This window comes from Catharus ustulatus, chromosome 6, assembly GCF_009819885.2.
Source record: "Catharus ustulatus isolate bCatUst1 chromosome 6, bCatUst1.pri.v2, whole genome shotgun sequence".
Lineage (NCBI taxonomy): Eukaryota > Metazoa > Chordata > Aves > Passeriformes > Turdidae > Catharus > Catharus ustulatus.
This window is the reverse complement of record NC_046226.1, coordinates 54182699-54193760: the sequence shown is the minus strand read 5'-3', so window position 1 is coordinate 54193760 and position 11062 is coordinate 54182699. Positions and strand designations below refer to the sequence as shown.

General features: G+C 54.3%; 1 protein-coding gene across 1 annotated transcript; it reads left to right on the top strand.

Moving 5' to 3' along the window:
• Positions 1-246: 246 nt before the first annotated feature.
• LOC116997871 (inner centromere protein-like) lies at positions 247-10804 on the top strand. Its single transcript, XM_033063041.1, has 19 exons — positions 247-632; positions 769-882; positions 1989-2668; positions 3643-3694; positions 4216-4249; positions 4495-4594; positions 5102-5189; positions 5653-5788; positions 5859-5951; positions 6057-6068; positions 6495-6604; positions 6733-6844; positions 7504-7599; positions 7825-7946; positions 8124-8202; positions 9000-9107; positions 9300-9386; positions 9984-10140; positions 10492-10804. The coding sequence occupies exons 1-19, from the start codon at positions 502-504 to the stop codon at positions 10689-10691; spliced, it is 2511 nt and encodes an 836-aa protein (XP_032918932.1). The 5' UTR covers positions 247-501; the 3' UTR covers positions 10692-10804.
• The last annotated feature ends 258 nt before the right edge of the window (positions 10805-11062 follow it).

The window sequence follows — 11062 nt, the reverse complement described above, 5'->3', positions numbered from 1 at the left end:
CTCGCGCCGCTCTGCTTGCCCGTCTCTATGCTCTTGGAGGACTCGGCTCAGGAGGCGGGGCTTGAGGAGGCGGGGCCACAGGACCGTCTCTTTAATAGCTGGGGTGACAGACGGGAGAAACATCCAATAAAAGCCCGGAGATTGGGAGGTGCGCGCTGTGATTGGCGGAGGCCGGGGATAAGCTCGGGGTGGGACGGGATGGGCCGTGCTGTGAGGGTGTGGTGAGCGGGCGAGGCGGTGGCAGGCGAGGCGGTGGCAGCAGCGGTTGGAGGGCTGGCTCTGGTCCGGCGGCGAGCGAGCGCTCGGGGGGGTCCCTGGGAGCTTGGGAGGGGTCCCTTGGGATGTGGAGGGGAGCCCCCAACACCTTTGCCCCAGCTTATTTTCATACTCCGCCCCCCATGCCTGGGAGCGCTGCGATGCCTGCGTCCCTCTTTCCCACCTTGAGGGAGGCCCTGGCTGCCCCCCAGCCTTGTCCTCTCCCTCTGTGTTCCAGGCAGGGCAATGGCGGCCGGTCCCCAGCAGCTGCTGGAAGTGTGCGGGCAGAGGCTGTCCCGCTTCCTCTGCAACGCCCAGCACAAGCACCTGGCCTGGCTGCGGGAGGTGGAGGAGCAGGGCATGAGGATGCTCAAGAGGTAGGGGCTGCCCTGAGGGGACTCCTCTGAGCTCCCTGCTGGGTGTGGGTGGGGTTGGGCATCCTTCCCGTGTTTTGGGAGGGTTGATGCGGGCAGTGGGGGAAATAATCTGTGCTCTGTCTCTTCTGCCCCACAGCAGCTTCAGGGATGAGCCCATGCTCTTGCCCAAAACGCCCTCGCAGAGGAGGAAGCTCAGGAAAAGGCAGTCCTCCTGGATGAGGGAGGAAAACAGGGAGCTGAGCAGGAGGAGGTAGGTGGGTCAGCTTGCTCTGGCTCTGCCTCATGGTATTTGGATGGAATAAAACAGTGCCTACCTTCCTTCAGTTATCAAAGGGGCACATTGGGATTGATCACTGCTTGGATTCTAGAGAGAGTCTGGCATAATGTTGGCTGGTTTCCTTCACTTTTTTGTTGTTGGTTTTTTTTTTTCCTGGTTATGGTTAAAGACCAATAAATACTATTTTCTTGGCTGTTTGGATATGGTTTTTTTTTGTCGTTGGGTTTGGCTTTTGGCCTGAGGTTGCTGCTCCTGGTGTTTACTCCCTAAGCCCCTAAGTTAGTGCCTGGAAAACTTGGGAAAGGGATATGTTCCTGGGACCCTGTTCAAACTGGCAGGGAGGGAGGCTCCAAGGGTTTATAGAGGGGCTGAAGTGGAAATTCCAAATTATTTGCTTAGACTATATCCCACTTTTAAAGCTGCCCAAACTTGATCCATTGGTGTGTTAGGGCATTAAAATCGTGCTAACTGTGGTGAAAAGCCTGCAGGAGGAAAAGTTAGAGCTGGGAGACTGTCAGGAAGCAGACATGGAGGGTGGGAGAGCAGCAGGAATAGCGGGAGCGTGGGAGGTTTGTGTGTGTGCGAGGGAGAGCAGGAAAAGCAGCACTGCGGATCAGAGTGGGGAGAGCTCTGGGCCCTGCTCTGGGTGCTCAGGTCACACCTTCTCCAGGGGAGCAGCCCAGCTGACTCCTGTTTGTGTCTGCCCTCGTGTAAACTTGGCTTGGGAAGAGGTGCTGATCCACCAGGCCTGTCAGCAGGAAGGTGACACCTCTGTAGCTGCTGTCCTCTGCCATGCACTGCTCCCAGGGCGGGATTTAAACCCAGATCTTGATGTAGGGCTCAATACACCTCTCCCACTCCCGTTTTTCTATACCTGACTCTGTGTGGCACAGCCCTTGTGTGTGAGCTCCCACTTTGGCTGTGTCTATGTGCCTTTCCCTGGGGATAGGATGGGCTGTGAGGAGGAAAAGTGGAGGAGAGAAGCAGCAGCTTCACTTTTACACCATCTGCTTTTCCCTCTGAGACTTGCCTTGGAGCAGTTGGCTCTATCACTTCCTTCAAAATTCTTTTCCTTTAAGGTTATCCCGAAGGAGGAGTGGTGTCAAATTGCTGTCTTCCAGTCGGAGTTCCCAGCAGGGCCTGAGCCAGGAGCAGCCCCAGAGCCCTGGCTGTGAGGGGCAGGATGCATCAGTGCCCAGCTGCACTCTGGGATCTCAGGCTGGCATCACACCCCAGCTCCCATCTCTGCCTGGGAAGCAGCCTGTGGAAGCACGAGTTCCCATGGCAGATCTGGATTGCCAGGAGTGTCCCCAGGGTGCTGCTGGGGGTGATGCAGCCCCTCCAGCGGTTTTGGGGGAGCAGCTGCCTGAGGTGGATGAAGCAACTGAGCTCCAGGAGGTCCCTGGGATCCCAGCTGAACAGCCAGGAAGGGATGGGGAGCAGGACCCCAGGAGAGCCAGCACTTCCACTCCCAAGGCTGCTTGGAATGGTAATCCTGCTGCACTCCAAGTAGATGGATCTCCTCAAGGCCTTGAGACACTGCTCTTCCAGGACTCCCCCAGTAAAAGTGCGACAGAGAAACCCAGGATGTGCCGCCGGAGCGGGGTGGGTGCCCCCCGAAAGAGCCATAGGGCTTCCCTGGCTGAGAAGTGCTCCCTGGCCAGCAGGAGGGAGAACATGATCCGGAGATCCATCAGCAGGGCCAGGGCCAGGAAGGCAGCAGCACGAGAATCCTCCTCAGCCTCCAGCAGAGTGAGCTGTGAGTCCCTGCACTGCTTCCATGTGGGAACGGAGTGGAGCAGCTCGTCCCTGCCTCCAGCTCCCCCCCAAATCTCCTTGTCCTTGTGGGCTCCTGGGGTTCAGCTTCAAGCCAGGGTGTTGCTGCAATAGGTGAAGCCTGGGGGGCAGGTGAATTTGGGGTGCACAGGTTGGTAATGGGCAAAAAGCACAATTGTGGGAGGGAGAGCATGGCCAGGCTGATTCCAGCCATGTGTGCCTTTGGATCAGGAGAGATCTGCTGCATTGTCTGGGGAAGGAAGGTCTTTTATTTATGGCATCTGCCAGTTCTCCCAAAAATCAATAGGGCTGAAAGTGCAGCACTGAAGTTAGGCTGAAATTGACAGAAGAGCTCAAATGCTTTTTGGGTGAGGATAGAAGAGACTCAAACTAGCTGTGTCACCAGAGCAACAGGAGTCAGGGAGCTCAGACTGTTCCTGGTAGCTCGGAATCCCTTGTATATGCTATTCCTGCTGCTCCTGATAGTTTGGGCTTTCCAAAACCATTGCTGCTGCAGGCAAACGGGCTGTGGTGGAGCATGGAGGGCTCTGGAATTCAGCTTTGTCAGCCTTGAGTCACGCTGTATCCAGGCATTTGTTATAACACTTGGAGCGAAGGGGTGTGATGGGGGGGTGGAATGAGCCTGGAATCAGCCCAAACCCCCCAGATCCCTGCACCAGAGCGTGCAGGGAGGCAGAAGCTGCAGCCAATGGCCTGGGAATGCTGGCTGTGACACAGGCAGCTGGAGCAGGCTGCAGGCAGCAGAGCTGCTGCCTCGGTGCTCTGCCTTCCCAGCCCACTCCAGATTCAGTGGCACTCGAGGGAGGTGTGGTGCTGGTGGGGAAAGCTGAGCAATCCATGTTCCTGAGAGGAAGCTTGAGCTCTTCCATGTGCACCCTGTGGCTGTTGGAAGCCTAGAAGTGAAATCCCCAGCTCCACTTAGGCTTTCTTTTCCAGGTCAGAGCTCCTTGGAGGCTTTTGTGGAAGAAGATGTGACCAGCAGCACAAGGTGAGACTGCAACAAAGGCAGGTGGGAAGGGATCCCAGCATTCCCTGTGAGGACACTTTCCAGGTGACTTTTCTGTCACAGATTTTGTTAGGGCCTGCTCAGGTGTTCCTGTCACCTGGGGCTGGATGAGATTTCAGGTTGTGCTGTTCAGGCACAGTGAGATTAAGTCCTTCCCTGAGGTGGCCAGTGGTGTGTCCTGGGGTTCCTGGAATTTCTGGCTGCCTCTAGCCCTGGAATGCTGGTGGTCAGTCAGGTCTGCTCTGGGAAAAGGACAGCTCAAGGCTGTCAGACTCCCCTCCTTTCCTGTTACTGGGGCCCAACATGGTTATGGGGTGTTCAGCAGCACAGTGGGACAGTCCCTAAGAGGAATTTACAGCCTGCCCTTGATGTGCCTGGCTGGAATAGCCTCTGGATGTCCTTAGGAACCTGCCCCTTCCCTTGGAGTCCCATACACTGCCTCCATCACCTGTAACTCGCCTTCAAAGAGAATTTAAATTATTAAAATAGCTTTTCCTTTACAGGCCTGAGCTGGAGCCAAATTCCCCGAGGGAAAAGGTGAGTTCCAAGGAACAGCACTCAGGCTGTGTGGATGCCTTCTCGCTGAGTCAGCACCTTTGCTGAGGCCATCACTAGATGCAGCACTGTGGCCCATGTCCCAAAATGAGACAGCACAGCCCTCACTGGGAGGGAAACAAACCCTATCTGAGCAAGCATCTGGCTTTTCCAGGGCAGCAAGTCCCTGGTAGCCTTGTTCTTTGGAGCAGCTGTGCTAAGGGAATGCTTGTCCTCTTTCCCTGCAGGCTCCTGGAAATGTCCTTGTTCCAAACACAAGTCCCCGAGGTGCCTGCCCTCCTGCACAGCACCTGTCCCCTCTGGAGCAGCAGGCAGGGAGTGCTGCAGGTAACTTCCAGGTGGCCTTGCTTTCCTTGTGTGGACCCCTCAGCACACAGAGTCCTAGGGGTCATGGAGGCATTCCTGGAAAATAAGGGGTTTATGTTGAAATTGAACCACTTCTGACCAATCAAGGAAGGTTTCCAGGTAAAGTTTGGGCCTCTTGAAGAGGTGAGACATCAGTTAGGTGGGCAAGGACATGCAAATGTGTCCAAGCTGTGAGACACCCTGCCCAGCTTCAGTCTGGGCAATGAGTGGGGACATTTGGGAAGGAGGTCCTGGAGCTGGGGTCTTCCACAGAACATCGTTTCCTTTCCCTCTGGGATTGCATTGTGTGAAGATTTAGAGGTCCTGATTATTTTCTGTGCCTCTGAGCAAGAAGGGGTTGGGGGAGGGGGTTTTGTTCCCTGTGGGAACTGCAAGATGTGACAAGCAGCTGGAGCTGGAATGGAGGAAAGAGTCCCTGGAGGGAGCTGGATGCCTCACATGTGATACTGACTGCAGGTTTCTCCACAGGAAGTGGTGTAAATCCCAATAGTGAACTCCAGAAGAACCAGGAGCAACCCCACTCTGCCAAGTCCCTGGAGAATTCTTCCCGCACCTGGTAGGAGACCCTGCAAGGAGCAGGGATGAGCCAGGGGTCAGGAAGGACTCAGGTTTAGGATTTTAAGTCATCTGTGCTAAAAAGGGGTGGGGGGCTCCCTGCTTTCCTCTCCGAATTTCCAGTGCCTTGGAAGTCCCTTGTGACTTTTGGAGCATTGTTTGGGTTTGGGACTGGGTCTGGCATGGGAAGGAGCACCTGAAACCAGTGGAGGTGCCCTGTGCACTGGCACAGCCAGCTCAGAGCTGGGAGGTAAATTTGAGGGCTCCTGAAAGAGTGGTCAGGGAGCAAGTGACCTGGTTATTTTTGTCTGAGTGTCTGGAATACCTGACCTGACTCCTGGAATACCTGATATGTCTCCTCACTGCATGTTGCTGGGAAGGTTTTGAGAGAAAGATGTAATGGCCAGTAAATCCCTCTGGAGGGTGTGACAGCCACTTCATGTCCCTCCTGCTAATGCCACCAGGATGAAAGGCTGCAAGCAAGCCCTGGGAGCCCTGTGGCACGGGCAGCACACAGGGGGCCGAGTCCTTTCCCCTTTGGATGAGAAGCACAAGACCTCAGCAAACCAGGCTCAATCGTCCCCCTCTCCAGCCAGCAAGGTGAGTGGTGCCACAGCCCTGTGCCCTTTGTCCCAGGTAGGTCCTGAGCTCCCTCCTTCTCTCCCCCCAGGCTGTCAGGCCACTGAAGAACTTCCTGCAGGGACAAGGGGGTGGCATCAAGGACTTCATCAGGCGCAACACTCCCACCCGACCCCCCATGAAGGTGCGTCAGTTCTGAGAGGCAGGAGGAGAGGTGTGTGCTCAGAAGGGGAGTTCAGCTGTTACTTCTAAACTTTTTAATTATGTTTTTTATGTCCTTGCTCTGCAGGGAGACTTTGTTGTAAGTATGGCACTTTGTCCGTGGGGCTGACACGCTCTCCCCTCACGCCAATGTCCATCAGCCCTCTGGCCACACCAGTGGTGAGGTGACAGGATCTCTGTGCAGGTGTGTTCTGCTGGGACTGGGCACTGCTGGGAGCTTCTGCCTCTCCACCATTTTCCTGGCTCCTGGGACAGGTGGTCACCTACAGCAGGGGTGTGCTGTTCTTTTCTAAATATATTCTCTGCAGCTGAAGGATTGAGGTTTTTCCTTCTGTACTTCTACTTAGATTGGATAATCCCTGTTGCCAAATATGTGTTGTCTCCCTTCTCCTCGCTCCCCATCCTGGTGTCCAGGTGAATGATTCCAACAGTGACTGCATATACCAGTTTGCCTGAGGGGAGACACAACCCCAAGCACTGGGTACAGTCTGAATTCTCCCTTCAGGAGAAGGAGAGGCAGAGACTGGAAAACCTCCGGAAGAAGCAGGAGGCTGAGGAACAGAGGAAGAAGAAAGTGGAGGAGGAGAAGAGACGGCGTCAGGCAGAAATGAAGCAGTGAGTTGGGCCTCTTTCCCCCTGCTCTTTCCTTGATCAGCACGAACTTTCCTTGTGATTCCCACTTGGAATGAGCACTTTGGGAGCAGGCAGAGCTAAGGGGTCCCTCTTGCCCACGTGCTGCCCAGGAAGCGGGAAGAGCGCCTGAGGAAGGCCCTGCAGGCTCGGGAGCGTGCAGAACAGATGGAGGAAAAGAAGAAAAAGCGTGTGGAGCAGAAGATTCTGCAGAGTGATGAGAAGGTGAGAAGGCTGTGAGTGGGCTTTGGGCCTCTTTGAGAGCTGTGAAACCAGGAGGTGTGAGCAGGGCACTGGTAAGGTCCATACATGCCAGAATTCCTTCTGGCAAGGGGAGGATTTTGTTCTCCATCCCTCTACATGTTCCTGTTAGGACAGGCCCTGTTCATGCTTCCCTGTGTTCATGGAATGTGGCAACCCCTGCCTGCCCTGGGCACAGCCCTGCAGGTGACAACCTCACCTGGCCCATGTGCTTAGACTGGAGTGTGTGATTCTGTGTGACTCAGGGTTTCAGAGCCTGACCTGGCCCTTTTTTTGGGGAGGTGGGCTGGGCTGGTGGCCATGTGCCAGTGCTATGGCTGTGGAGGGCTGAGGGAGCTGTGCCTGAGGGCCCAGAGCCTGAGCAGGTGAAGCCTGGCTGCTCATTTTGGGCTGGACTGAAGAGATCTCTGGAAAGGTCAGCTTTGAAAAACAAGGAGTCATGCTCCTTTCAGCCCTTCACAAACCCTGAGCAAACAAACACTCACCCACTGCTGGGTCCTCGGTCCCCTTAGGATCTGGGATATTCCAAGCTTCAGACCCCAGATCTCCCTCCAAGGCTGTGAAGCATGTCCTTGGAGTAGTGGAGCTGACAGCTGTGACTTTCCCAGGTGCACATCTCACAGGTGAAAGAAGAGAAGGTGGCAGAGGAGCGGAGCAAGAGGAAAGGGTCCAAGAAACACGGGGAAGCAGAGGCACGGAAGCAGAAAGCCCTGAGAGGGGTAAGAGCAACTCAGGACACCCCTGCACAAGGAAAAGGACAGGCATAGAAGGCACCTGCTGTGTGTGTGTGGCTGGTGTGACAAGGACAGGTCACTGCCTGCTTCTGCAGGGATTTTGGGGTCTGGACTGCCACACCTGTCCAGACAGCTGAGGGTGAGTTGGGACACAAGGGAGAAATGTTCCAGCTGCTGGAGTCTTACAGGGTTTTCCTCTTGTTTCTTCAGGAGGAAAATGAGCAGCAAGAACCACTGCAGAAAAGAGAGGATGAAGTGAAGGAAAGAGGGAAGACAGTCTTGGAACTGAAGAAACTTCTGGAGCAGCAACAGCTGGGACAAGCCAAGGAGAGGTGTGAGCTGGTGCCTGTCCTGGAGCAGGGAGTTGGCCACAGCTATGGGGAAGCAGTGGATGTAAATGTCATGTACCTGGGCTCTGGAGGTGCCTCTGAGGTTGGGGGCAGGAGGCTGTGAGAGGCTGAGGGATAGATGGACGTGCTTCCCTCTCTAAATTCTTTCTTTTCCCCCAGGGATCCCAAACGGCAAGGGAAGGAGAAGCCCCTCCAAGCACAGCAGGAACCAGCAGCATTGGCTGGCAAGGCCACCAAGGTGGAGTTGGAGTGTTTGGGCTCAGCCTCTCTGCAGTACACAGGCTGGTTTCAGGATCAGGTGTTTTCAAAGTGCTGGGTTGCTGGGATGTTGTTTAGAGGATCAAATACAATAAAACTAATGATTGTCATTGTACAGAGGCGCTGTGCAAGAACAAGCCAAGGGTTGGGGGTTCCTTGGCTGACAGGTGAGCCCTCAGCCCTGTCATGTTATGGTGACAGTCATGAAATGGCACTTGGAAGAACACCCCAAAGAGCATTCACTGATCCTGAAATCAATGTGGAAATTGGAGATTTATTAATGTTTTGCTGCCACATTTCTTCATTGTCCCCAAAGGATGTGACCCCTAAACCTCAGGTGCCACATGGTTCTGTGTCACTTTGTTTGCACTCACACAAAGAATAGCAGAGCTTTAAGTCAGGGTTGTTAGTCTTGAAATATCACACTCACATTTGCTTTCACTCTCTACTCTTAAATTCATTGCTTCATTAGTGAAAAATCAATGCCCCAAATGGTTCTTCCTCTCCAGGATCAATTTTTCCTCCTGTGTGGGCTCCTGCTGCACTCCTTCCTTTAGTCCCTGGCTGTTGGACTCTTTTGTGCTGTATAAATTTAATTTAAGGTCTGAATCCTTCCTGTGCTGCCAGCAGCTGGGCCAGAATGAGCCTGGCAAAGCTTTTCCAGGCAGGAGAAAATGGAAGTAACTCCAAGTGCTGAGCAGCACAGGAGAGAAACTCTAGGAGAAATGGTTTGGGTCAAAAAGGAACTTCAGCAGTTAATTATTTTCTCTTTATTAGGGGAAAGAAAGTCCCAAAGAGCTACCTCGTGGGCCTGGGCTAGAGAAAAGATATGAGCCACCAGAATCCTTTTTCCCAGCTCTTAACATCTGGCTCCAAGCAGAGAGGGTAAGTGTGGGTTCTAGGCTGGACCTGAGCAGAGAACGGAGTGGCTTTATCTGGTAGTCTTGGATTTGGGGTTATTTCTGCAGAAGCAGCTGCAGAGGCACTGAGGGCTGGATGTTGCCAGAGCTGCCAAGAACACAGCTCTGTGTCAGAGTCTGTGTGAGTGAGGAATTACTTAATTCCCATGTCTCACAGGAGGCTGATGGTCAGCAGCAGCTGGGAGAGGAGAAAAAACTTATTCAATCAGCAGCCCCTGGGACATTACCGAAGAAAGCCGTGAAGGTGAGCCCTGCTCCGGCACAGTCCTCGGGTGGCCCCTGCCTGCTGTGGCTACTTGGACCCCGCAGCTCGGAGCCACTGCAGCACTCGGCACAGGCAATCCGATGGAAAAAACAAGTGGTTGGTGGCGGAAAAGATGCTGGAAGCGGCCACAGGAGGGCAGCAGGTCCTGAGGCGACATCCCGCTGGGCAGCCAGGCTCTGCCAGCTGCAGATGTGAAGCCTTGCATGGGCAAAGCGGCAGGAAAGGCTGCTTGCAGCTGGGATTGCCACGCTGTCTCTGCCGGGAATCTGCTGTGGGGCTGTGGGCTCCATCTTGGCTGTGTCAGAGCTCCAGCGAGGGAAAACGGACCCGCCACAGAATATGTGGAAGGGTTTAGGTGTGGAGTTGTGCACGTGCATGTCCCAGCACAGTGTGCCTTTCCCAGATTTTTCCACAGAAAACAGGAGGGGAGGGAGTGCTAAGAGTGGGTGTCAAGGCAGAGAGCCCAGTGACAGTTTTGTGTTGGTTCAGGATTTGAGCGCTTTGGGGCTCTGGTGACCATCCCCACCACAGAAGTGCTGCTTCCCTTGCTCATCACTGCTCTCTGTGTGGTTTCAGAAATCCCTCTCCACATCCTGCCTCGAGTCCCTGAAGGGTGCTCAAGGACCAGAATCGCCCCCAGCCAATGAGAACAGCTACGGGCTGGATCTGAACAGCGATGACTCCACAGATGATGAGAGCAACCCTCGGAAGCCTGTCCCTGCCTGGGCTGATGGTAGGTGCCAGCTCTGGGCTGGCTTCCTTTCCCTCCTGCCCTGGAGCTTTCCAACCTTGCTTGGAGCCATCCCAAAGCGCAGTCCAGGAGTGTGTGTACCTCTGGCAGCTCCCAGCTCTGTGTGCTGAGGGGATCAGCACTGCTTCCTGCAGGCCCTCCTGGGCTGAGGTGAAACCAGAGTTCTCTGAGAGGAAAGGGGGATAGCCCAAGAACTGAGGATAAGTGGGGTGTGGAGGCTGTAGGAGCTGTCCCATCCCTCCTGCACATCCCGTGGGTCCTCAGAAGGGGAGTGCCGGTCCTGCGGGCTGAGGCAGGGCCTGCATCCCTGTGTGGTTCCTGTCTCTCCCACAGGGGCGCAGCTCCAGCAGGCCATCGTGCACCAGTACTACAACCCCCCTGATGTGGATGCACTGTTCGGGGCCATCCCCAGCCCCAAACTGGAGCACATCTTCTACAAGTGCAAACCCCGCTACTTCAAGCGCACCAGCTCGGCCGTGTGGCACTCCCCACCCGGCCCCTCCTGTGGCCCCTCCTGCACCTTCCTGAGCTGAGCCAAGGCAGAGAAAGAGGGTTCTAAGGCCTCTGTTCTACTTTCCCTGTATTTACAATTTTAACTTTTTATTCTTCTTTTTTGTACAGAAATAAAGTTGTTTAGTGAAGCCCAGCACTCACTGGATGTGTTTCCTTTCCCATACCTTGCAGAAATCACAGTTACTAATATGAAACCAGAGCCATTTCCTAGTCTGCCTCATTTCCTATTCACTTAGGATATTCCCTTGCACAAGGAAGCTTGGAAATTGCTGTAGGGATCATCAGGTTTTTTAATCATACTGAGGGGAAAATGTTTTTGTAAGGCTTTTTTTATATTTGCTATATTTATGTATTTATCTTCGTTCTCCTAATTATCTGTAATTCCTTTTCC

Coding starts and splice junctions, on each gene's coding strand:
- LOC116997871 (XM_033063041.1), top strand. CDS start 502: ATGGCGGCCGGTCCCCAGCAGCTGCTGGAAGTGTGCGGGCAGAGGCTG. Junction 5,190..5,652: donor GAGAATTCTTCCCGCACCTG/GTAGGAGACCCT, acceptor TAATGCCACCAG/GATGAAAGGCTGCAAGCAAG. Junction 6,605..6,732: donor CGTCAGGCAGAAATGAAGCA/GTGAGTTGGGCC, acceptor CGTGCTGCCCAG/GAAGCGGGAAGAGCGCCTGA.